This window comes from Sus scrofa, chromosome 15 (assembly GCF_054392235.1).
Source record: "Sus scrofa isolate SSC_HxYL_T2T_F1_AM1 chromosome 15, Sscrofa_HxYL_maternal_Yorkshire_Landrace_v2.0, whole genome shotgun sequence".
In the NCBI taxonomy this organism is placed as follows: Eukaryota; Metazoa; Chordata; class Mammalia; order Artiodactyla; family Suidae; genus Sus; species Sus scrofa.
Window position 1 is genome coordinate 89,955,386 of NC_139397.1, and position 27,542 is coordinate 89,982,927.

The 27,542-nt window shown below is 41.2% G+C and overlaps 1 protein-coding gene across 2 annotated transcripts in view; it reads right to left on the reverse strand.

The window, feature by feature from the left end:
- Nucleotides 1-27,542, reverse strand: part of LRP2 (LDL receptor related protein 2) — a 197,213-nt gene that overhangs the window by 131,051 nt on the left and 38,620 nt on the right. For both annotated transcript variants that reach the window (NM_001444893.1, XM_084998147.1), the window contains 7 exon segments: nucleotides 2,367-2,486; nucleotides 3,937-4,083; nucleotides 5,279-5,398; nucleotides 7,978-8,091; nucleotides 8,380-8,490; nucleotides 18,928-19,047; nucleotides 22,532-22,654. In NM_001444893.1, the coding sequence (NP_001431822.1) occupies nucleotides 2,367-2,486; nucleotides 3,937-4,083; nucleotides 5,279-5,398; nucleotides 7,978-8,091; nucleotides 8,380-8,490; nucleotides 18,928-19,047; nucleotides 22,532-22,654 (855 nt within the window).

The following is a 27,542-nucleotide window of genomic DNA, read 5'->3' on the forward strand; positions in this document are numbered from 1 at the left end:
CATGAATGTTTTCTTTATGAAATGTTTTTAAATGATGAGAAATTTGGGGACTTTCTTTGCCTTCAGATTCTCTAGGCTGGTTCGCATAAAGTATTTGATCTTAATATGTCTTGTCAAATATAGTTACTTAAGAGGAGAAATCAGATCCGGGACAAAAACATGGTACTGACATTAAAAATCTAAACTTACTTTAAGGCAAATCAACTATAACAGAAAAAATAAAAACCTAACAAAAAACAGCAGAAATTGACAGAACAGTGTAAATCACCTATAATAAAAAAATTAAAACCTAAAAAATAAATAAAAACAAAAAAATAAAATTACCTACTTTAAACACCACAAGGTCAACCCCTTATTGGCCTGCTTTACTGATATAAATATCCTGGCATATGACAAGTAAGTGAGCAAGCACCACTGAGGAACTGACATTCTCAAGGCTTCAATTTAATTTGTAAATCAAGAGATTTTCTGGCATTAAATTTTTTTCTGACTATGAGTAAATTATTAAGATCAACCATAATTAAGTTGGAAGCCATGAGCTGAGACTAAATACTGAATAACTTTATTAGGTTTATAGAAATTCAATATGTTTGACCAAATTATATCAATATTTTAGAAACTACTTTGGAAGAAATACTTTTCTAAAAGAATTTCATATATATGCCATTTTTGTTTTTATCCAGAAAGCCTTGAAGAATTTCTAATTTCTAAGGAATATCAAAAGAACACAGATGTCCTGGGAAAATTCTAAATCATCTATCTTTTGGAGGTCCATAGATAAGTACTTTATTTTAATGACTCATTTCAGTTGGCTTCCAGATGTCTTTTCCCAACATCAGCAAAAACCTCTGTGGTCACTTTCTGCTAGTATGTCTATTGTGCATATATCAAAGGTTAGAAAGGAAGGAGGGAGTGGGAGGGAGCTTGGGCTTATCAGATACAACTTAGAATAGATTTACAAGGAGATCCTGCTGAGTAGCATTGAGGACTATGTCTAGATACTCATGTTGCAACAGAACAAAAGGTGGGGGGAAAAAAAGTATACATGTAAGGATAACTTGATCCCCTTGCTGTACAGTGGGAAAAAATTAATTAATAATTAAAAAAAAAAGAAATCAGAGCATTGAAATTTCACTGTTCAAATCCTTAAAAAACTGAAAATTAATGACGCTTGGCCTTTCCTAATCCTCCCATCATCAGACCTCACCCTAATCACAGTGGGATGCAAAGCTGGCTCATATCAAAATCAAAAATTTCCCAGTGGGGAAAAAAAATCATTCTCATCATTCAGATAAGGAAGATGCAGCAAATATTTGGTGCGCTGGTATCTAATTCAATGTCAGCCACTGGCTGGAAACAACATGCTAGAGCTTTAAAAATCAACAGGATTAACAACCAGCATAGCATGGGTACTAACTACCCAATATGGTCAGTGGAATGGTGACTTGGCGATTCTGTTATGTCAAGTGACCACTCTTTAGTTCTTGAAACATGGACAGGTTTAGGCATCTAGGAGAAGAGGCCAGAGGAGGCCAGGGAAGCAAGTTAAAGTACCTGATGGGTTTAAGAAAGCAGCTATTTACCAGCTACATGGAAGTATTTCAGCACAGTCAACCCTTGGCATTCTAGGAAGATTAGTTCCAGGACCACTCAGGTTACCAAAATCCAGAGATGGGCAAGTCCCCAATGGGTATTTACATATAACCTACACATATCCTCCTGTATACTTTAAATCATCTCTAGATTACTTACAATACCTAATACAATGTAAATGCTATGCAAATAGTCATAAATACAATAGAAGTACTACATAAAGAGCTGCCTGTGCACAGAGAGTTCAAGTTTTGCTTTTTGGAATGTTCTGTCTTTTTTTCTTTTGGATGGCTGGTCAATTGAATCTGAGGATGCAGAATCCATATAGGGCCAACTGTATGTAACAAGTACGGCCATATCAATTTTGCTTCCAAATACTCAAAACACAAAAAACACTCACAGAACCACTCTTTTGCCTTGCGTACCTCACAAAAGCTTCTCAGAGTTAAAACCTCATACTGTCCAGGTTGTCTGTGAGTGAGGACTGTGTTGCTCTTTCTTTTTTTTATTTTTATTTTATTTTATTTATTTATTTTTTAATTTTCCCACTGTACAGCAAGGGGGTCAGGTTATCCTTAGATGTATACATTGCAATTACAGTTTTTTCCCCCACCCTTTCTTCTGTTGCGACATGAGTATCTAGACATAGTTCTCAAGTGTTGCTCTTTCTGAACAAAACTCCAACCCACAAGTGCAAATTCCTTGATGTTAGAGATCATGGAGCCCACTAACGTCACAAGCACTGTGATAAAAGACCAGACGCTGTCACTTACCTACACAGCTACGGGTGTTATTTTTGTTGACGATAAAACCTGGGGGACAATTACACGTCCCTCCACTTGGTGACTTGTGGCACTGGTACTCACAGCCCAAGGAGGGACACATATTCACATCTGAACAGAGAAAAACACTTTGTTAAATGAATGAATGGTGACCTCTGGACAAGGCTGATTTACAAGAAGTAAGAACTTCTTTCAAAAGTAAAAGCTCAGTAGGCATCAAGCAGCAGCACAGAAAATCTGTCACCATTCAAGCCTTCGAGCAATAGGATGCAATAAAAGCTTAGCACATATTTTTTTTTTTAAAGTTATAACTAAGTGCAAGCACAAGTCATCGTAAGTGCTGTTCCTGGAAAAATCAGGTCATAAGTCCTTCTTTGTGTCTCATAGAAGGAAATTCTCAAGAATCACCACACTAAATTTTCCACTTTTACCACAAAAAAGTGGTAGAATTTCAGGTGACTGTATTTTATTCTTCTGCTAATTTTTATTTTCTAAAATAAGAATTTGTATAGGACTATTTAAAAGGGTTCCCAAATGAAATGGCAAAAAAAAAAAAAAAAAAAAAAATCATAGAAGTCTCTCTTTTTCCTCTCAGGCGGAAAACAACCCCAAAACTTTAGGGTTACAGTTACATGACTGATGGTGTGGGAATATTCTACAGCCACAGAAAAGGAGGGAAAACAGGAAAAATATATATCCCAGAAACTGGAAGCTTCTTTGAGTATAGCCAGACAACACTTTTTCCATAGGTACAAGCCTATGGGAATAAAGTCTCTGGGAATAAAGTCTCCAGAACACCTTTAGAGTCTTCGCAATTACTATTAAAACCATTCTTCCTGTGTGAAGAACAGAGGGGGAGTCAAAACTATTTTAAAGCCTTTATTATCAAAAGATGGGGTCTAGGAGTTCCCATGGTGGCTCAGCAGTAACAAACTCAACTAGTATTCATGAGGACACGGGTTCGATCCTTGGCCCTGCTCAGTGGGTTAAGGATCCAGCACTGCCATGAGCTGTGGTATAGGTTGCAAATGAGGCTCAGATCTGGCATTGCTGTGGCTGTGACATAGGCTGGCAGCTGATTTCTAGCCTGGGAACTTCCATGGGCTGCAGGTGCACATGCAGCCCTAAAAAACAAACAAACAAAAACAAAACAAAACCAACCAACAAACAAACAAAAAAAAAACAAGAGAGATGGGGTCTATTTCTTTAACCCACTGACTTTGATATTGGTGTGACTTGCTTTGGCCAAGAGAACAAGAAAACATGGCATAAGCAGAGGCTAAAATGAGCTTGTACACGGGTTTCCCCCTTCTCCACAAAAAGATTGGACTAGTTATGCTTTACTGCAACATCCTGAGATATGAGTGAGCTGGTCCAGGCCAGAAGAATATGTAGCCAACCGACGGAACCATGAGAAATAATAAATGTTTGTCAGTTAAAGCCGCTAAGTCTTGGGACTACTCTGCAAACACCAATGGATGCTCTCTGTGTTTGGCAATCAGTTATAGAAAAACACCAACACCTTCACCTGAAAAGTGCCCAAGTAAATTTCCATACTCACCACATACTCGTCCTTGTTTGTTTTCATCTCCTCCTCTTGGACAATCTGCAATCCCATCACAAACTCTACTAAGTGGAATGCATTTTCCATCCTCTGGACAAGCCCATTCATTTGGGTAACATTCATGAGTACGAATAATGCTGCTTTCTGAGGGGAAAAGAATGAGAAGAAGAGAGAGAGTTACAGGCCACATGAGAGGCAGAGCCAGCTCTTCTTTAATCCATGGTTAAGAGATAGATATAGACAAGATGTCTACAAATGACCTATACTTGACAAGAAACTAGTAGTTTCTAGTACAACTGGCCTTTTATTGAGATTCTAAGCAGCAGCAAATGCCATTATTTAAGTTCCACTCTTTCTTTCTAGAGTAAGCAGCTTCCAGCCAGGATATAAGAGTAAGAAGCAGATATGGGCCTGAATTACCAAGAAACTAGATGAATGAGCCCTAGGAGAACATTGAGTTAATTAGATCATGAGTAATAGAACTAGTCTATTAGGGCTATCAAAGCAATGCCAGTATTCCTAAGACGTGCTTTTTTTTTTTTTTTTAATGTGTGTGTATCATTTGGGGTTGTTTGGCTTGTTTTTGTTTCCTTAGTGAAGTGTTAACAGTGTAAGGAAAAATGATAATCAAAATGTGGGAACACAACTTCTTACAACCCTGAAACCTAAAACCAATGGGTGTTCCCAGAACAAGCATCATTCTTGTACTTGGGGCTAGAAAAGTATGGGTAACTTGCTTTATGTGTGGGTATTAGGAACTTCTGAACTATTAGAGACGCTGTTGATGATAACAGCAGTGTGAAGGAGGTGAAAATCATTGACAATCTCTTCACATCCATGGAGAGCTGTCCCTCCCACACCTACCAATCCCTAGTTCCATCTCACATGCTGCCCCACATGGCCTCTCTTCCAGCCCTGGAGGATGTGCAAACCAAACAAAAACAAGCAGTTACCAAGGTTCAAGGGCATTTGCAAAGGCCTTAAGACAAATCACATTTTCCTGTTTTCCCTTCTTCCCAGGCTACTTCTTTTACACAGATAAATCGAATTAAATTGAGTCCTAAGGAAAACCTCAGATAGGGCTATAGAGGGTGGAGAGACTGTCCTACCTATTAGGCCTTAATGATAGGAAGGAGAGGATTATAGTTTATGCTATATTTGAGTTCTGAGTCTTTTTAGGAAAAGCTAATGGAATCACCCATTAATTCCCTTTGAGTCCAGCCAATCCGGAGACTTGCTTCTCACACAGATTATTTCTTAATGAGGAAAGTAGGAAAAAGAAGTTCCAGAAAACACTCAAAGGAAACGCTTTCCACTCAGAAGCTCTTCCCCTGCTTACCACATCCATCTTCATCGGAATTATCTAGACAGTCAGCCATTCCATCACAAACCCAGTTTTGATTAATACAGAAGCCATTGGAGCAAGCGAACTCATTGCCTTTGCACGGCTGATAAACACCTGGAAGAAAACGACAGCTGAACTCCAGGGATACAAACCATTTCTCCCAAAGGGAGAAAATCAAAATGCTCACCCCCTAGCTGCCTGAACCTAGCTTCTATAAAGTCAAATTTCTATGCCTATTTAGTCTCAACTATCTTGACAAAAATAAATAAAAAGGAGGAAGAGAAGCGGAAATGAGAAAGAGGAGAAGATAACAGCAGCTTTGGGTCCAGGACATGAAACTCAGGTACATCAAGATTAAAAACAGGAGTTCCCGTCGTGGCACAGTGGTTAACGAATCCGACTAGGAACCATGAGGTTGCGGGTTCGGTCCCTGGCCTTGCTCAGTGGGTTAACGATCCGGCGTTGCCGTGAGCTGTGGTGTAGGTTGCAGACGCGGCTCGGATCCTGCGTTGCTGTGGCTCTGGCGTAGGCTGGCGGCTACAGCTCCGATTCGACCCCTAGCCCGGGAACCTCCATATGCCGCGGGAGCGGCCCAAGAACTAGCAACAACAACAACAACAACAAAAGACAAAAGACAAAAAAAAAAAAAAGATTAAAAACAAGGGGAGTTCCCGTTGTGGCACAGCAGAAACAAATCCAACTAGGAACCATGAGGTTGCGGGTTCGATCCCTGGCCTTGCTTAGTGGGTCAGCAATCTGGCATTGCAGTCACAGACACGGCTCAGATCCTGCGTTGCTGTGGTATAGGCCAAGAGCTGCAGCTCTGATTCAGGCCCTAAGCCTGGAAACTTTCATATGCCACAGGTTCGGCCCTAAAAAGAAAAAAAAAAAAAATTTAAACACAAGGAAGCTCCAGAGTTCCCATTGTGGCTCAGTGGGTTATGAACCTGACTAGATCCAGGTTCAATCCCTGGCCTCTCTCAGTGGGTTAAGGATCCAACATTGCCACAAGCTGTAGCACAGGTCACAGATGTGGCGTGGATCCCGCGTTGCTGTTGCTGTGGCTGTGGCGTGGGCTGGCAGCTGCAGCTCCTATTCAACTCCAGCCTGGGAACTTTTGCCCTGAAAAAAACAAAAAGTGCAGGGGGAGTTCCCTTGTGGGCTAGTGATTAGGATTCAGCAGTTTCACAGAGTTCAATCCCCAGACTGGGAACTGAGATCCCACATTAAGCTGCTGCATGCAGTGGCCCCCCAGCCCAAAATTTTTTTTTAAAGACAGCTGGCTTGGGTTCAACCATGGCCAGGAACTTCCACATGCCACAGATACAGCCATAAAAAAAAAAAAAAAAAAAAAAAAAAAAAACACAAGGAAACAAGACCGTATGTTAGAGGCGGACCCAGAATAGAAAATGCAGACTGACATGACAGTGCCTAACATTCTCTCATTTTACTACAAACACAATAATTGCTATCTAGGACCTAATGCCTCTGAGCAACCCATTCAGTGATGCAGTCACTGACATAAGCCCAGGTGCCGGAAAGGAAATCAAGCATGGCTCATAGAAACTTAGAGTGGAGGTTCCCTGGTGGCCTAGTGGTTAAGGATTCAGTGTTGTCACTGCTGTGGTTCAGGTTCAATCCTGTCCTGGGAAATTCCACATGCTGCATGTGCCACTCAAAAAAACAAAAGATAAAGTGAAAAGAGAAAAAAAAAATAAACAGAAAGAGAAAAAAAATTAGAATGATCCTGAAAATATCTAACAACCCCTAAGGCATGGGTACCAACCAGTTAAAAAGGGTGTGGAGAAAAAAAATCCTACATTGTAGTAAATATGTGACCACCAAAAACCTGTAGATTTATTGGAATTTACAAAACTCTCACATGGAGACTTCAAATTCCAATAAAATGAATCCAGAGGTAGTGACAATGAGAGAGGTGGTGTGCATCGCAGGCAACTTTATCAAAAGAAAAGTAGGGTCAGAGTGAAAGAGCAGAGGTAACAAAAAGTGACCTGAAACTACACTGAAACTTTCCTGACTGTCAATTTTAATGTGGTAAGAATTTCAAAGTAAAGAGAAGCATTACTACTAAGGAATTCCCGCCGCCCCTTCTTTTTGGCTTTTTAGGGCCACAACTTCGGCATGTATAGGTTCCCAGGCTGGGGGTTGAATTGGAGCTGCAGCTGCCAGCCTACACCACAGCCACAGCAACACCAGATCTGAGCCGTGTCTGCAACCTACACCACAGCTCACAGCAACGTCGGATCCCCAACACACTGAGTAAGACCAGGGATCGAACCCACATCCTCCTGGATCCTAGTCCAGTTCGTTAACTGCTGAGCTACTCCCTCCTTTCCCTTTTCAAGCATTTCTATTACTTTATCAAGGAATTTATCAGACCCATTCCCGGGGGTCTCGTGGTACAATACACCTTGTACCTTTGTAGCCCAAGCAAAGAATGCAAACCTGTCCATCAGCAACCCTTCAACTCCACACAGATTCTTGAAGTTAAAGAAGCCAGGGCTCAGCAGCACTACTGAGACTCTTACCATGAGCCCTAAGTGATATTCTGGCTCCATCTGCTATCAGACTGTGACATTTTGGTTTGAAAAGAGTAGCACATTGGTAGGGGGACAAAAACAAGGACAAAACTACTCCTAACAGCACAACCCAAAATAAGAAAATCACCGTACTGCAAGAATGTTCATCACTGCTGTCTGAACAGTCAGGGTCATGGTCGCAGACGTAGTCCCTAGGGATGCACTCCCCACTGCCACACTGAAACTCATTTCGCAAGCATCGCTGAGCTAGGACACAAGGTTAAGAAGGGAAAGAAAACAAAGAATGTCAAGTCCATGGTAGCCAATTAATTTCATAGGAAGATTCTGTCTCAAGTTTAAAGAGCTTCTACACAATACTGTGCTGGTAAATGTTTAATAACCAGTTCTCTAGGAACACAAAAGCCTTCACTTGCAATGTCTGCCAATTTCCATGCTGTAAATGCTCCAGGTTACCAACATGAATTCACTGAAAACAAACTTAAGAAGAAATGTGCATAACTAGCCATTATAAACCAGCTTCAGCACATTACTTACTGCAGTTGAGTTCATCAGAGGCATCTCTGCAGTCAATTTCCCCATCACACCTCTGACTAGTGTTATAGCAGGCTCCGTTGTGACAAGTTTGCTGCTGACATACTGGGTAACCTGAAAGAATGGAAACAGCACATATTCCTTAAATTAAGGCATTACTTCAGCAACCATCTCTAGAGTGACTGCTATATTCAAAAGAGAGACATTCTTTGGATAACCAAAGAAGGACACAAACAGCAAATTACAAGCTGGATTATGCTTTTTCATTTTCAGGTTTTGTTGTTGTGGTGGTGGTGGTTGTTTTATGGCTGCACCCATGGCATACAGAAGTTCCTGAGCTCAGGACTGAATCTGAGCTGCAGTTACAACCTATGCCAGATTCTTTAATCCACTGCACCGTCCAGGACCAAACCGAAGCCCCTGTAGTTGGATTCTTAACACACTGGGCCACAGTGGGAACTCCTGGATTAAGTACAGAGAGCTGTGAGAGGGCCTAATAGGGGGTATGGGAGTCCAGAAAAGTCTCCCTTGAAGTGACTTGTAAGCTCAAGAATGAGCAGAAACTTAACTTATTTAAAAACAGAACTTCCAGGAATGTACTAGCACACATGGTTTGGGAAATGAAGTAAGAGTTCCTTGGCTGGAGGGTCATAGAAAGAAAACAAGCCTAAAAGTCAGAAAACCTAGGACCAGGGGTACCACTCAATACCTATTTACTCCCACTCAGCTGGTTCATCCTCTCTGTGTTATCACTTCCTCATTCCAACATTTGGATAATTTACTTCACAGGATACAAGGCCCTCAAGCACTTTGAAAAGAATAATTATTACCACATTATGGACATATCGTCACCTCACTGCTATTGCCCAGATGCTTAACCATGGTTTTCTGGATCTCAGTGGAAAAATCAGGATGTCCCTCACAGGACTAAGTCTCTCCCCTGTTCTTCCCCAGATTTGGAACACATATCTCTTATAATCCCCAAGAGTAGGCTTCATTCTGTTGGTTGGTTACCTGTTTCCCCCATGACATCATGAAACCCTCTGAGATCAAGGATAGTGTCTAACTTATTTTAGAATCCCTAACACCCACGAGTTCCCTTGTGGCACAGGAGGTTAAGGATCTGGCGTTGTCACTTGAGCAAATTGGGTCACAGGTTCGATCCCTGGCCCAGGAACTTCCACAGGCTGCCGATGTAGCACCCTCCCCCCCAAAAAAGACTCCCTAACACCCAGAACAGGGACTGGGGTCATTCTCACTGGGCTCAAGAAATGCTTGATATTGGTAGCTATCACAGGTGAACCTTTCTGTTAAGAAAGTTTTTAAAAATATTTTTAACTTTTGCCTTTTATGAGCCTCTCTCTCACAAGTACATCTTCCTTAGTCCATTTTTACCAAGGAAGATTAGCAAAAGATTGTTTTCATAATTATTCTCTTCTGATTTCTTTTTAACTAAAAGCATGCCCCAAGACCAGATAGCACAGTCCCATTTTGTGAAGTCCCACAGTGAAAGAATAAGCACAAATGTTCTCATCTCCAGACGTTCAAAACTAGTCTGTGTCATTTTTTTTCATTAGGGCCACACTTGCAGCATATGGAAGTTCCCATACTTGGGACTGAATAGAAGCTGCAGCTGAACCCTATGCCACAGACACAGCAACACAAGATCCAAGATGGGTCTGCGACCTACAACACAGCTCACTGAAATGCCAGATCCTTAACCCACTGAGCGAGGCCAGGGATTGAACCTGAATCCTCACAGATACTAGTCATATTCATAACCCGATAAGCCACAACAGGAACTCCTATTATGTGTCTTTAAATACTTTAATTGCCAAAGTTACATACAGTCAATCATATATGAAAATAGAATGCATTTAATAACTGATTAAAATTTAAAATTTTTCTGAATGTCATTTCATGTTTTAGTAGTCCAAGAATCAGCTAGTATTCAGGGTTATGGCTGGCTTTTCATCATTGAGATGGTACACACAGCAAATGCACCTTCAAAGGGTACCAAGCTCCATTTATTATTTATCCCTTTAAGAGATGCCTAGAAGCCAACTGAGTCCAGCAAGTAATTCCTTTCCCCCATGTGCAGGATAGCTCTTGGAGTCAGTATGCCATTTAGCCTTTTTATGAGCAGCAGTAAGCAGGAAAGAAATCTTAGAACACCCAACTCTTTGCAACGGAGACTATACCTATGAGGAGGAAGTTATTATATCCCCCATTTAAAGGGATTGTTGCAGCTACAAAAGGTCTGGGACAGATATGACAGGCAGATCTCTTGTTTTCCCTGTCCTGCTTTTTGAGAGCCAATCCCACAGAACTGAAAAGGGAAGAACTAAAATAGTGTTCACTGACATAACTAAGTTTTCTGCTGAGGCTCATTCACCCAACAAACAAGGCCAGCTTGATGTCATCAGAGAGGGTATTGGAATGTCAGAGATCAGCAGTTTGACTCTTGGGATGATGCGTGACCGACCAGCTTTCTTGTCTCTGTCCACGCCAATAATGAACCTCTCTTGATTAGCTAAGGACTGGCCTCAAGCCCTGCACACCTTCTGGTCTCTCCTGTGCATGGTGAAGTGGAGCTGAAAGACTGGACAGAGACCACACACAGAATACACAAAATATTGGAAATCTGTTTCCAAAAGTTTTTCCCTCTTTGGATACCCACACAGAGGGAACAGATCCAAATTGTATACTGAGGAAAGTAAGAAATGGACAGATTCTACTTCCCTTAAAGAATCCTACTGCTAAAGAATTTCATTCTAAAGAGTTTCATTCTACCCCAGGAAACAGGGGGTCACAATATTTCATGACTGGGAAAATCTCCAAAGTCTTACTTTTTGGTTTATTTGCTTGTAAAGTCTGAATCTAACCTTGTAAATATTTTCCTATGGGATAAATCCACCATGTAGCTGAAAAGTCCTACAGGTCTTCAAGCAAAGGGAAAGTAGAATAATAAGAGAGGAGACAGGATAGATGGTGCACAAGAACACCAGAGAAACTCTTCCTGTTCAATGGAAAGACTGACAAGTACCTATCAACTAAGCCCAAGACCTCTAAAGTTTATCTCATACAAAAATGTGGAGTTCCCATTGTGGCTCAGTGGTAATGAACCTGACTGGCATCCATGAGAACGCAGGTTTACTCCCTGGCCTCGCTCAGTGGGTTAAGGATTCAGCGTTGCTGTGAGCTGTAGTGTAGGTCACAGACATGGCTTGGATCCCACGTTGCTGTGGCCGTGGCAGCTGCAGCTCTGATTTGACCCCTAGCCTGGGAACCTCCATATGCTGCGAGTGTGGCCCTAAAAAGACAAGAAAAAAAAGTGAGAACATCCTTGCTCACACCACCTCTTCTCTCTCCCTTCCTTTCTCCAAATTCCAAATGATACATGTCTGGGTCTGCTCCTCAAAATTGACAGCTGCCTCCAAATATACATAGAAGACTGGTGCTTGAATATTTTTAAAATATCTTCTCTGCTAATGATTTGGTTTGGAGCAAGAAAGTTCCGTGTTACAGTCCTATTTACATAATCAAGGAGGAAGATGTGGTTTGAGAAACTCATAGACCTACCAGAATGGAAATCATGCACAGCAGAGAAAGACACAAATATTAGGCACACTACTATCTTGAGGGGAAGGCTGTAAATACATTTTACTCGCAGAATTTGACAATATAGCCAAGAGAAGACAAACTGATTCTAAAGAAAAAGAAGGCATCTTAAAGGTAGATTATGAAACATAAGCCAAGAATAAAAGGAAAACAAGAAGTTACTGATAGAAGTCTTGCCCAGACACCTAAGACTATTCAAGGTCCTAGAAGCAGCCTTTATAAATTACTTCGTGTTAGTCTGGTTGCAAGGCAGGATAATCCAAGCAAAGTAATGATTTACCAGAAGTTTACCGGCCACCAGCATTTACTTGCCAGTACTACTCAAAAAGTTAAATAAGCAAAAACAATAACCATCAACAACATGTACTGCAAACTATGTGCAAGAAGCTTCTCCAAGTACTCAATATGAATGAACTCATTTTGTTGTTATAACAACCCTATGAAGTAGTTACTACTATTATTCCCACTTTATAGATCTTATATACACGTTTCTCAGAGGCACAAGGAGGTCAAATCATTTTTAACAGATCATATGACTGGTAAGTTGGAGAGCCAGAATTCAAATTCAGGCAACCTGACCCCACAATGCTTGTTCCTAACCACTACTTACATACAGGCTTCAGAGAAATAAGAAGAGAAAATCCATACGAGAAAGAATGAAATTGAACAGGAAACAGATCATTTTTAAAAGATAATATGGGAGTTCCCATCACGGTACATCAGAAACGAATCTGACTAGTATCCATGAGTGTGGTTTCTATCCCCGGCCTTGCTCAGTGGATCAGCGATCTGGCATTGCCATGAGCTGTGATGTAGGTTGCAGACATGGCTGGGATCCCCGTTGCTACGGCTGTGGTGTAGACTGGCAGTGATAGCTCCAGTTTGACCCCTAGCCTGGGAACTTCCATATGCAGCAGGTACGGCCCTAAAAAGCGCGCCCACACACACACACACATACACAAAGATAATTAAAAAGAGAAGAAGCCATTCAAAGGAAAAGTATTTCCTTTCTCCCAAACAGTTTCTCTTTCAACTTTAGGAAGTCTGGACAAGGGAGGCCAAGTATAGATTCCAGCAATTTATGGCTCTTCAATCTGGTATAATCTGGGAATTCCAGGAAACCCTGCGCTGGGAAACAGAGCTTTTCAAGAGTACCAGGACAAGTAAACAAGTCCATATGAAAAAATAAAGACCACAAAGAAGCAGGCAACTGGATCTATCCCCACAACTCCCTGCCTCTTGCCCTAGTCAAATGCAAGTCCCCAAAGTGACTGCCATCATGGACTAACACCTAGGGAGTACAGCAATATGCCAGAGAACAACAGAGAACCATTTCCTGCCTTTTTCCAAAAATAATTTGAAGTGAATTTCAATAAAAAGCATATATAATAAAGATTTATAAAATGGAAATAGCAATTCAGCACCTTGGAAAGAGAAAGTAAACACAGTCTTCCCAAGGACAACTTAGAACTGGACTAACATCAAGTTTAGCTGAGCAGCTTTGGAAGAAACAGAAGCCAGAAGTTCCCATTGTGGCTCAGTGGTTAACGAATCTGACTAGGAACCATGAGGTTGAGGGTTCGATCCCTGGCCTTGCTCAGTGGGTTAAGGATCCGGTGTTACCATGAGCTGTGGTGTAGGTCACAGACACGGCTCAGATCTTGCGTTGCTGTGGCTCTGGTGTAGGCCAGCGGCTACAGCTCTGATTAGACCCCTAGCCTGGGAACCTCCATATGCTGCGGGAGCAGTCCAAGAAATGGCAAAAAGACAAAAAAAAAAAAAAAAAGAAAAAAAGAAAAAAGAAAGAAAAGAAGCCAAAAAGGGAAATTACTTAACTTCTCTAGTTTTCCTTACAGTGCACTCTTTGAACTACTGGGTTTTAAGTCCCAAATCCCTATGCGGTCTTTATCCATGGTGACCTGATCTCAGATGGGAACTCACTTTTTTTTTTTTTGCTTTTTAGGGCTACACCTGCCGCATATGAAAGTTCCCAGGCTAGGGGTAGAATCAGAGCTGTAGCTGCTGACCTACACCACGGCCACAGCAATCTGGGATCTGAGCCGTGTCTGCAACCTACACCACAGTTCATGGCAATGCCAGACCCTTAAACCACTGAGCAGGGCCAGGATCAAACCCTAGTCTTCAAGGATACTATTCAGGTTTGTTACCGCCAAGCCACAAATTTTTTTTTTTAATGGCCATATCTGCAACATATGGAAATTACCAGCCAGGGACTGAATCCAAGCTGTAGCTGCAACCTATGCAGATGTGGCAACACCAGACCTTAACCCACTGAGGGGCGGCCAGAGATTAAACCTGCTCCTCAGAGACAATGTCCAGTCCTGAACCCACTGAGCCACAATAGGAATTACTTAGGGTCTTTTAAAAGATGGGAGATATGGAAGACTCAGGTTGCTGCTGTGGTGTGGGTTCCATCTCTGGCCTAAGAATTCCCCCCCCAAAAAAAGATGGGAGATATTTATAATGGGCTTGTAAGGTGAAGACTAAAGAGATTTTTCCCTTTCCTCGAGGTTTCAGAGCTCTGAACGCTATCTCAATCTGTAAGAACGCTAAAAAGGTCCATCTGCGCTGTGACAGATAAGATGGGGTCAGTCTCTCTGCTTCTCCCTTCTCACCTGGAGTAGAGAATAGTAAGAGCAAGGCTCAGTGGACCCGAGTTTGACGAACATGCTGTCACCACCCATCACCATACACAGAATGAGTTTATCCCTCCTCTTCACTCCCCCAACTTATATCCCTGGCTGGAGTTAGATATATAAAGTTAAGCACATAAAATTCTAAATACGTATAAAGAAATTTTTAAAAAGTAAAAAAAAAAGAAAAATCTAAAGAGCAGAAAGTTGTGGCGTTCCCATTGTGGCACAGTGGTTAATGAATCCAACTAGGAACCATGAGGTTGCGGGTTCGATCCCTGGCCTTGCTCAGTGGGTTGAGGATCCAGCGTTGCTGTGAGCTGTGGTGTAGGTTGCAGACGCAGCTCGGATCCCGTGTTGCTGTGGCTCTGGTGTAGGCCGGTGGCTATGGCTCCGATTAGACTCCTAGCCTGGGAATCTCCAAATGCCAAGGGAGCAGCCCTAGAAAAGGCAAAAAGGCAAAAAGGCAAAAAAAAAAAAAAAAAGAACGTCGTTATAAATAAAAATTCAGAGACACCCCTGGCCTCGCTCAGTGGGTTAAGGATCCAGCACTGCCCTGAGCTTTGGTGTAGGCTGGCAGCTATAGCTCTGATGCGACCCCTAGCCTGGGAACCTCCATATGCCACGGGTGCGACCCTAAAAAGCAAAAAAATAAATAAATAAACAAACAAAAATTCAGAGACAAAGTAGCCCCAGTGGCAGGCAGACCAAATACTGCTGATTACAAGCAAGAAAGCCTTCATTGTAACAGGGATTTGACCCTTTCTTTGGCATTCCTGAGTAACAAAAGACAAGTGCTGTGAACCAATGCAAAGTAATAGTTTTACTTACAGCAAAAAGTTTCTAATATGGTACTCAATAAAAATTAAATAATTTGTTTACTTAACTTGGAAAAAACTATACTATTTGTGTGCAACTGAGTCAGTGCAATATATTAATTGAATGACCAATAATTGCTGCATTGTTCTGATGTTTATTTTATGTTTTAGGTTTTGGGTTATTTTCTTTTTAGGCCACCCCACAGCACATGGACTTCGTGGACCAGGAATCAGATCCAAGCCGCAGGTTCGATCTACGCTGTAGGAACACCAGATCCTTAACCCAATGTTATGGGTTAAGGATGGAACTGCATTGTGGTGCTGCAGAGATGCTGATCCTGTTGTGCCACAGTCTGAACTTCTGATATTTAGCCACTGAGTGAGTGAGTTTTCCTTGATGTTAATCCCATTAAAAGTAAAATGGATGGCAGTTTCCAATCTCTGTTCCTTAAAAAACAATAGTAATTGGGATTTCCCTGGTGTGACAGTGGATCTGGCCTTGTCACTGCAGTGGCTCAAGTCCCAGCTGTGGCTCAAGCTCGATCCCTGGCCTGGGAAGCACCCACATGCCACAGGCACGGCCAAAAAATTAATAATAAAAATAATTTTTTTTTTTTTTTTTTGCTTTTTAGGGCCCCATGCACCCGCAGCACATGGAGGTTCCCCAGGCTACAGGTCAAATCAGAGCTACAGCTGCTGGCCTATACCACAGCCACAGCAACACAAGATCTGAACCACGTCTTTGACCTATACCACAGCTCATGGCAACGCCGTGATCCACTTAAACCACTGAGGGAGACCAGGGATCGAACCCACAACCTCGTGTTTCCTAGTCGGATTCATTTCCACTGCGCCAAGATGGGAACTCCTAAAAATAATAATAATTAAAAAGCTGTTTAATAGCAGGTGCTATTTTACTGATGGCCAGATTATTAGAGTAAAATAACTTAGGGAAAGTGCACTTTTATCTATTTCATAATATGGCATAGGCATAGGGTTTAGACCCAGCTTACAATTCTGGTTCGTCCACCCTTACCTCTTGACAATCTTTGTAATCTCTGCAAAGCAGAGATGCATAACACCTACCTTGGAGTATTTTTGTGAAAATTGCCTAAGATAGTGATCGATGCCCTATGACACACCACTTTCCCACTTCCCACAAGAGCTCCAAACAAAGAGGGAAAATAAAATGAGGTCAATCCTGCTCCCCTATACTGGCACTTTCTAAAGACTTTGACCTATGTCACTCGTTTTCTTCCAGTACGAATCTGCCTGTGGCCAGGAGATCAAAGCACTAACGAGGAAATAAGCCTCTTTTTAAATTTCCCCTGTTTTGTTAAAAAATAATAATGTTATCCTCCTCCAGAAATAACCCACACCGATAAACAAGGTGGGGGGAGGGATAAACTGGGGGTTTGGGGTTGGCACATGCGCACTGAGGTATATGGAATGATCTGGCCAACGGAGACATGCGCTATAGCACAGAGAACTCTACCCAATTTTCTGTGATAATCTATGTGGGAAAAGGGTATCTGTATAACTGAATCACTTTGTTGTACAGCAGAAATTATCACTGTCTTGTCAAACAACTATACTTCCATAAAACTTTAAAAAATGGAGAAAAAAAAGGAAATAGGAAAAAATACCTCACTATAAAACCCCCTTATGTGTGAGATTCATTTTAGGGCCATGAGTGCTACAAAAGTCGTGACTTGTATGGTTCTAGAAACAATGAGCTTTTACTCGGGTTCAACAAGTTGCTTGAATGCTCTTACTCTGCCAGCTTTTTTCCAGAAGGTCCAACAGCAAAGTCATGAGGCAGTTGTATTGGTGAATTGAGACTTGGCTGCAGGGTGTTCACATGGAATAAATCCAAAGAGTCTGTTTTGGCTGCCTTTTATTTTCCCTGCATTTCCTGCAGTCCCATTGCATTTGCAATAAAGCACTCATTTTTATCTACTTGTAAAAAAGGGATAAAGATGCAGGCTGTTCGCTGGGGAGCACAGACCTCTGGTTGTGTCCTTGCACAAGGTAGGACTTCCTCTTTCTGTAAATAAAGTCCTTCAGAAAAGCAATCACCAAACTCGGACCAGAAGGTAAGCTAAGCTCTAGCTCTGACACACACTGTTTAACCTTGAACATGCCACTGTGCCCTGTACTGGTTCAGTTACTTTATTCACAAAACAGTACAATACTGGCCCTATTGTCCTCAGTAAGGGGCCTAATAAGAATAACCACTGGAATGTACATGACACAATACTGCAAAGTATAACATGATTTATCTCCATTATTAATCAAAAACATTTTCTTCACTTGCCACAATAAAGGATTTATTATTGACTTTACAAAATACTCAAAGCAGAGTCCTTGACTTGGAATGTGTGACCTCCACACACACACTAGCATCTCCAAAATTGCCAGTACTAGGTCTAAATGCTCCAAAAACTGTCCAGAATGAAAGACCCAAACTAGGAGCAGGATAACCTCTTTCAAAAGAAAACAAGGGGAGTTCCCGTTGTGGCGCAGTGGTTAACGAATCCGACTAGGAACCATGAGGTTGCAGGTTCGATTCCTGCCCTTGCTCAGTGGGTTAACGATCCGGCGTTGCCGTGAGCTGTGGTGTAGGTTGCAGACGCGGCTTGGATCTCACGTTGCTGTGGCTCTGGCGTAGGCCAGAGGCTACAGCTCCGATTCAACCCCTAGCCTGGGAATCTCCATATGCCGTGGGAGCGGCCCAAGAAATAGCAAAAAAAAGACAAAAAAAAAAAGAAAAGAAAACAAGGAAGTTGGAAACTATCACAACAGAACTATACCAGAAACTGCTAGGAAATGGAGCTATAAAGACAAATAACACAGACTTCTCTCAAAGGAAAAAACATACAGGGGAGAAGTCATTTTGTTTTGTTTTGTTTTAATATGTGATGATGTTTGGAGCTGCAGCATGAAACTGGACCTGCAGGGACCAGGTCTTTCCTTTTCACACATACAAGTAATTCTTCCATTTGGAGCACAGTTTGAACAGTGCAGTGAATAGGAACAATTTGCTCATAACCAGTCTATGTTATGATATGTTAGGATATATATATATTTATGTTATATATATGTTAGGATCCAGTGTTGCCATGAGCTGTGATGTAGGTCACAGATGCGGCTCAGATCCCGAATTGCTGTGGCTGTGGCATACGCTGGAAGCTGCAGCTCTGATTTGACCCCTAGCCTGGGAACCTCCATATGCCACAGGTGCCACTCTAAAAAGAAAGGGGAAAAAAAAAAAAAAAAAAAGACTGTCTTGCTAAAAATAGACTCCTATCAGAACATCACCTCTAATCCACAAAAGAATCTGCCAGGAGATTTCAATAACAAGAGGTATATTGTAGGCATCTCTGTCCTTCAACAAATTGATTAAAATGCCAAAGGGACAAAGGTGAAACCAAATACAGTGACTGAAAGGGACTCACGGCAGTTTATCTCGTCAGTTCCATCTAGGCAGTCCGTGGAGTGGTCGCATCTGTATTCCACTGGGATACATTCACCATTGGTGCATGTAAAGTGGTGGCTTGAGCATGTTCTGCCAGGTGCTAAGGGGAAAATAACATTACTTCATAATCACAATGAACACATATTACAGTAACATTAACAAATACGAATGCGGAACTTCGAAAGCAAAGGCAAGTAGACCATACATTGAGCATTGAGTTCATAGAGTCATAAGGTAGAGTACTCAGCTACCTGGAGGCAGACATCTAAAGATGCAAAAGCGAAGGTGTTATTATCAGGATACTATCAAAATGGTCATAGAATCCTATAGACAATTGTACTCTCAAACATGTTGAGAATACAACATAGCTTGAAATCCTGTAGGGTAAAGAGGATGACTGAAATGAGAATTTTGCAGGTATAGGTATTAATCAAGGATCCGTAATGTCTCCCTCATTGAAAACCTTATTTACACAATAAGGAAACATGCCAAAGGCCAAACAGGGGTTATTTCTGAGTATTAGGAATACGGCTGATATATTTTTTTTCTTCAAAGTTTTCTCTATTATATAAGCTTTCTACATTGAACATGTAGAAACATTTTATAAACAGAAAATTAAGCTAGTTTAATTTTATTCTAGGTTGGCTGGAGTATGTGAAAGCAGAGCAGCAGGACTTTATCAAATTTGCTTCTGGATAAATTAGAGCAGCATGTCAATTATATGCTGTGAGTCTGAGGCAGGAGTTATGATAGGATTTCTAAACTGTCCACATAAAAAGAAGCATTTGGGGAAAATGTGATCTTATTTTTAAAATATACATAAAATTTAATATACAAAAGTTACCTTATGAAATCCATACTCATTTAAAATAACATGCAACTTATAAATTCCTGCCATAAAGTTACCTCAGTCTCCCCAGGAAGTTGCCCTTGGTAGTTCCCACCCCCTCTCTACAGTATTATTAGCAGGGGGTCATCCATCACTCCTGCCATCACAATCTAAGCTCAGTTTTCTTCCTATTCTGTGTGGAGAGCAAGGGGAAAAATGGAACCAAAAAGGCATATCTAGCCAATAGAAAATTAACCCATCATTCATTCATTCATTCATTCAGTATCTATTTAATTATTTACCTACTCTCTGTTAGAATATCAAGCCTTAGGATTCAAGTTGAATAAAGCATAGTCACTGCTCTCCACAGATTCAAAAATTTGCACTGAGGACCCACTAGGTCAACCTTTTCCTCTAGGACCTTTAAGAGGCCAGCCAGAGGATATCAGAGCCCAGACAGATTTCCTAGAAACAAAGATTTCATCCTGCTCCCTACTCTGCCTGGTGCTTTTTTTTCCCTCCTGCCCCTATTTCTGAACTACCATCCCACAACTCCCTCTTTCATCCCCTTTTGCCTCTCCATCTCAAATCCTGATGCGTGACTGGACCTGAATGCCAAGCTCCTGTTTGGCCTTGATTAGCTCTTGTCCATGCCTTCCTCAAGACTGCCATTTGTCGTCACCACCAGCACCACTTTTAGGGCCTCATCTAAAAGCTGCGGCCCTGGAGTTCCCGTTGTGGCTCAGTGGTTAACCAATGTGACTAGGAACCATGAGGTTTCGGGTTCGATCCCTGGCCTCGATCAGTGGGTTAAGGATCTGGCATTGCCATGAGCTGTGGTGTAAGTCACAGCCTTTGCTTGGATCCTGCATTGCTGTGGCTCTGGTGTAGGCTGGCGGCTACAGCTCCGATTCGACCCCTAGCCTGGGAACCTCCATATGCCACGGGAGCGGCCCAAAAAAATAGCAAAAACACAAAAAAATAATAAAAAAATAAATAAATAAAAATTGCGGCCCAGAAAAGAAAAAAAAATGAAAAAAAACTGATAAGCCGTAATAGACTGTTCAATTATACAGTCTTCATTTTGGAGAATTTCCATTCTCCTTCTCAAAATACGCATCTAGTGGTCTGACTGCAAAGAGTTCACACTCAATGCTGGACTCAAAACTGCTGGACTAAATTCCAATAAATACATCCATAATCCACTGAAGCCCATGGCATTTCCACTGCTTAGCATCTAAAAACTAAACAAGGTCCCATATGAAGTAGCCAAAAACGTCTGTTTCTTCTTTCATCTTTATGGACAATGAGCATGGAACAATGCCAACAGGATCTTGGATATGTTCAAAATCAACACAGAGTGATGATAGACATCTGTAATTGGAGGGATATGAATTGAATGAAACAGAGGGTGTGGAAGTTCAAAGTTGAATGCTACAGTGACCAGAGCTGGTCTCCTCCAATGGACAACTGAGGGCAAAGGCTTGAGGTGGCTTGTTACAGCCTTGTAGCTTCCCTCCAACTTCCATCTCAGTGCAACCTAGACTTGTTAAAAGATTTTTCTGTCCTATTAAAAAGTCCAGAGAGGAGTACCTGTCATGGCTTGGTGGTTAACAAACCCGACTAGGATCCATAAGGATGTTCAGATCTGATGTTGCTGTGGCTGTGGCGTAGGCCAGTAGCTGTAGCTCTGATTCCTGATTCGACCCCTAGCCTGGGAAACTCCATATGCCTCGGGTGCAGCCCTAAAAAAACAAAAAAAAAATACAGAGAAAAGATGTTGATGTTCTCTCCTCTAGATGTTGAAAACTGCATTATGAAAAATTCAGGACTTCAACAGCATTCATGCAATCATGAAAAGCTAAGAGGCTAAAAGATGGCAGGGCAGAACAGTGGAAGAAAACTGGATGACCTTATTGATCAAAGGAACCAATCAATCCTGGAACAATCCTATATTTTGCCTTCTTGTGTGAGATAATAAATTCCTTTTGTTTAACTTTTCAGGTTTTTTTTCTTTCTTTGTAGGCCAAAAAAGCCCTATCAACTTTAAATTATACAAATATCCTCCAGAGAAAGCAAGAATGATACATGACAGATATATTTCTCCCATGCTGCCACCTTATATTTACCCAAGATTATGCTCTCTCATCCAAAATTGTTTAAGCCCATTAAAACACTCTTTTCCATTTGGATCCCCAAGAACTTCCAGGTTACTGCCCTGAACCTCCTCATTGTCCAGGAATCGGCAGTTGCCAGCAACCTCTTCATTGCTACTATGTGTTTTCTTGTTCCAGCTCATCCTATGATTCCTGTAGCAGCAGTCACCGAAGCAACCTCCAACATTGCCTCCAACAGACCTCCACCTCCCTCAGTGAAAAAATACTGGGGCAGAAAAGGTGGAAGGTTTGAATGCAGACTGTGCTATAGGAGTAAAAGGACTCATCCAACACACATGAAGACCCCCACATACAGATACCAATACATGTTTCTCTTCTTTCTTAAGTGTCACATAACCCGAATGAAATACTGGGACTCTGTCCCGTTTCCAAATCACTGGAATATATTTATAATTCTTCAGCACACTCGCACTTTGAATATCCGCCAATCCCTGAGGGAGATGGCTGGCACAGTTTCCCTTGTCCTTGCAGGCCCAACTCAGCCTTTATCAAGAATCACATGTGCATTTTGTATTTGAAACAGGGTGGGGTTCAAGGTATCCCAGGAACCAAAGCAAGATTCCTCCACAAGTACTTACGGCACCGCTGATGTTCATCTGCACCATTGGAACAGTCCTCCTCACCGTCACACACCCAATAGAGAGGGATGCACACATCTTCATTCTCACAATGGAATTGGGTGGAACCGCAAGTAGAGGGAGCTAAAATAAACCAAAAAAAAATTTATGGAGTTCCTGTTGGGACTCAGTGGAAATTAATCTGACTGGTAACGCAGGGATGCAGGTTCGATCCCTGGCCTCGCTCAGTGGGTTAAGGATCCGGCGTTGCTATGAACTGTGGTGTAGGTCACAGATGCGGCCAGATCCCACTTTGCTGTGGCTGTAGCATAAGCCGGCGGCTACAGCTCTGATTCAACCCTAGCCTGGAAATTCCATATGCCATGGGTGTGGCTCTAAAAAGACAAAAAAAAAAAAAAAAACACACATTATGTCAAACACCCACTCCTTCATAACAATAAGCAATGCATATTTCAAAAGAATGTCAACTCCTGTTCAATCTATATGTTGGCAAATATTCAAAAAATCCTAGAGCCTATGGACTCTAGGTAGTGTTCCCTGTCAAATTAACCTCAGCAATGGCAGCAACAAAATGATGAACCAAAGCAATACAAAAATACAAGGAATAAAAAACATCCCAAACATATATACACACAGAATTAGGATCAGAAAAACCAACCATGAGTTGAAATTGCTTGAAATGTTTTATAATAACTAATAGCAAAGAATCATGATAAATTAGAAAATCCATGAGATTTGGAAAATAAGACTCCAAATAATTACTATTTCCACAATTCACTTGCTTTAAGATCTTCAGTAGGAGTTTCCATTGTGGCACAGCGGAAATGAATCCAACTAGCAACCATGAGGTTTCCAGTTCGATCCCTTGCCTTGCTCGTGGATTAAGGATCCAGCATTGCTGTGAGCTGTGGTGTAGGTCACAGATGTGGTTCAGATATGGTGTTGCTGTGGCTGTGGCTGTGGCCAGCAGCTACAGCTCCGATTCCACCCCTAGCCTGGGAACCTCTATATGCCGCAGTGCAGCATTAAAAAAAAAAAAAAAAAAAAAAAAGATCATCAGCAGATTCTTTGAGTCTCAATGTATGCATCATAAAATGGGGATAAAACTTCTCACAGTTTGCTATCCAAAGTAAGTAGAATAATGTATGTGAAAGGGCCATGTAAATTAGTTACAACAATACCACTTGTTATTATCATTGTTATGGTACATGGACAAATTGTTACTATGACTATTCATTTATTCCTTTATCTCAGGATATACTGTTCTTGACTTTCCACTTCTAGTGTTTAACCTACCATGAACTCAGTAAGCCAGGGTAGGCAAATAGGCAGCACATGACCACATCTCTGCAAACAGAACTTATTCCCTTGCTCAAAGTGTGGTTTCTAGGGAGTTCCTGCTGTGACCCAGTGGAAAGGAATCCGACTAGTATCCCTGGCCTCATTCAGTAGGTTAAGGATCCAGGCATTGCTGAGTTGTGGTGTAGATCCCAGACACAGCTTGGATCCCACATTGCTGTGGCTGTGGCGTAGGTCAGCAGCTATAGCTCCAATTTGAACCCTAGCCTGGCAACTTCTGCATGCCATAGGTGCAGCCCTAAAAGGCAAAAAGAAAAAAGTGTGTTTTCTAGACTAGCAGCATCGGCATCACATAGGAGCTTATAGAAATTCGGAATCTCGGGTCCCACCTCAAACATATGGAACTAAAGCCTACACTTTAACAAGCTCCATAGCGGATCCATTTGTGCATGAAAATTTGAGAAGCACGGACCTAGTTCCCCACACTTCTCCCATTTTCAAATGCATTGCCATCGTCCAAACAACACATCAAAGTCTTTTCTGTTGTACCGCAGGATGGCCAACCATTCAAAACAAATTTTCAGAAGTTCCTGTTGTGGCTCAGCAGTAACGAACCCAGCTAGTACCCACGAGGACACAGATTCAATCCCTGGCCTCCCTCAGTGGGTTAAGGATCCAGCATTGCCGTGGTGTAGGTTAGACGTGGCTGGGATCTGGCGTTGCTGTGGCTGTAGTATAGTGTAGGCTGGCAGCTACAGCTCTGATTCAACCCCAGCCTGGGAACTTTCATATGCCACGGGTGCGGCTGTAAAAGAAACAACATTTTTCTTGGGTTTTGAATGAATCAAATTGCGGGAGTGTGACTGATCACCTACAGCAAGGTGGGAGAGTCACTGACACAAGGGTCAGGGATCTGCGCACCACCTGAGAGGACTTTCATAAATAATTTAGCTTCTTTATACCTCAGTTTCCTCATCTGAAACCCACCTCAGAACACTGTTGAGAAAACTAAGTGAAGAAATATGTGAAAGTGATTTTATAATTATAAATTATATACATAAAATTATAATTTTATTATAAAGTTAAATTTGGCCTTTACAATATTGTCATGTTTTCAACTTTTCTTTTTTTTGTCTTTTTGCCATTTTCTTGGGCCGCTCCCATGGCATTCGGAGTTTCCCAGGCTAGAGGTTGAGTCAGAGCTATAGCTGCCATCCTACTCCAGAGCCACAGCAACTCGGGATCCAAGCCATGTCTGCGATCTACACCACAGCTCACGGCAACGCCGGATCCTTAACCCACTGAGCAAGGCCAGGGACCGAACCCCCAACCTCATGGTTCCTAGTCGGATTTGTTAACCACTGCGCCACGACGGGAACTCCTTCAACTTTTTTTAAGCATAAACCACACTAGCCACCTTTGTGATCTCTTTACAGTAATTCAAAGTTACCCTCCCTATGCTCTCACTTACATGTGGAATCTAAAAAAGGACACAATGAGCTTTGCAGAATCTAAAAAAAGGACGCAATGAACTTTGCAGAACGGATACTGACTCGCAGCCTTTGAAAAACATACGGTTTCCAAATGAGACAGGTTGGGGGGTAGGGGGATGCGCTGGGGGTTTGGGATGGAAATGCTATAAAATTGGGTGGTGATAATCATTGTACTATCAATGTAATAAAATTCAGTGAGTAATTTTAAAAAAAAAATGACAGACCCATTCCAGATAGATAATCTAGATAATCAGTCTTTCTCTAGATTAAAAAAAATTTCTGGAAAAACACTGAAAATTAGGAAAGTATTAAAAAAAGCCTAAAAATTTTAAAAAGTGATAATTTCATTATCTTTATCAAGTTTATTATTTTAATTTAGAGATTACTTAATAACAAGCTTATTATTTTAATTTAGAAATTACTTAACTATTTGGAATGCCTATATATCAATTCAACTTACATTAGCATAGATTTGACTTGTAATTTTATAGCTACTGAAAATTAAATCCCATAGCTGTAGCCAATTAATTTTTTTCCCTTCAAAATAATCATGTAACTCTTCTGTAGTATGGGTTGAGGTTATTCTGTGATCTTCCCTAGTCCCAAAACATTTCTCTTTACTCCCTGAATTGAGGGTAAAATTGTCCAGAAGACATACTTCTTTACATGAAGCCAAAAAAGACTTAGTTAAAATTCCATATTTTTAAACAGTAAAATATAGAGATTAATTATATTTAATAATAACATCTTAGCTTGAAAATCAAGCTAGCCTGTATGACAGGATCTTAAAGATATAGATCCCAAGATAAGCTATTTATAAGCAGACTGTAGAAAAAAGGGCCATAATATTTTATGTCTTAGTAAATCTCTGATATTAATCCCACTGTGTGTACAGATATGAGGCAGCATGAGATAATTAGAAACTTGAAAAATCTGGTACTTACAGGAGGCAATTATAAAGTGTCAGAGTATGGTATATATAGCAAGATGTAGTGATATCTCTCCTGAATAGTATGATTACAAAGTGTACACAATAATTTTCATACTCTGCTTTGTAACACAATAACTCATACATGTATTCACATGAATGTACATTACATGCTGTATGTATATATAATATACACGCAATAATTTATATTCCTGTCTGATCTTTTGTATGAGACACTTGCATGTTTGGGCATATCTGTCACTATAGCCCAGAGCATAACACAGTGCCTGGAGCAAAATAGGTGCTCAAAAGTTCATTAAACAGATAAAGACTGGACTTTGTCTGGAAAAAAAAAAACAGAAGTTACACTCCATCCTTTATATAAATAGAGACTCCTTGTATTACAAATCAAAGTAGTTGAGACATTTTTCTGTTTTTGTTAATGCACAAAATTTGCAGACTGAATAATCTGAAATAATCACTTAGAAGCATCAGAAAACAGCTCAGAAAGTTGGTTCCATATTAAGGTCATGGGAGGAGAGTAAGATAGAAACAGATGTAGGAGTTCCCTGGTGGCCTAGTAGTTAAGGACCTGGTGTTGTCACTGCAACAGCGCAAGTTCAAACCCTGGCCCAGGAACTTCTGCATGCCATGGGCTCAGCCAAAAAAAATCTTTTTAAAAGAAACTGATGTGACTTGTGGTTGCCAAGGAGGAAGGAAAAAAGAAGTGGAATGGATAGGCAGTTTGTTGTTGGTAGATGCAAACTATTACATTTAGAATGGATAAGCAATGAGGGCCTACTGTATAGGACAGGGAACTAGATCCAGTTTCTTAGGATAGACCATAATGGAAAATCATATGAGGAAAAGAAAAAAAAAAAAAAAAAATATATATATATATATATATATATATATATACACACACACATGACTGGGTCACTATGCTTTAGGCCAGAAACTGACTCACTGTAAATCAACTCTAATAAAAAATGAGTTTAATTTAAAAAAAAATTCATGTGAATCAAGCCTCTTGCTCAAAAGGGACTGAAATAATTCTTTTCTTTTTTTTGGGGGGGGGGTCCTCTGTGTGTGTGTGTGTGTGTTTATCTTTTTAGGGCCGTACCTTGGCATATGGAGGTTCCCAGGCTAGGGGTCCAAGTGGAGCTGTGGCCGCTGGTCTACACCACAGCCACAGCAATGCCACATCCGAGGCACATCTGCAACCTACACCACAGCTCATGGCAACATCGGATCCTTAACCCACTAACCCACTGATTGAGGCCAGAGATCG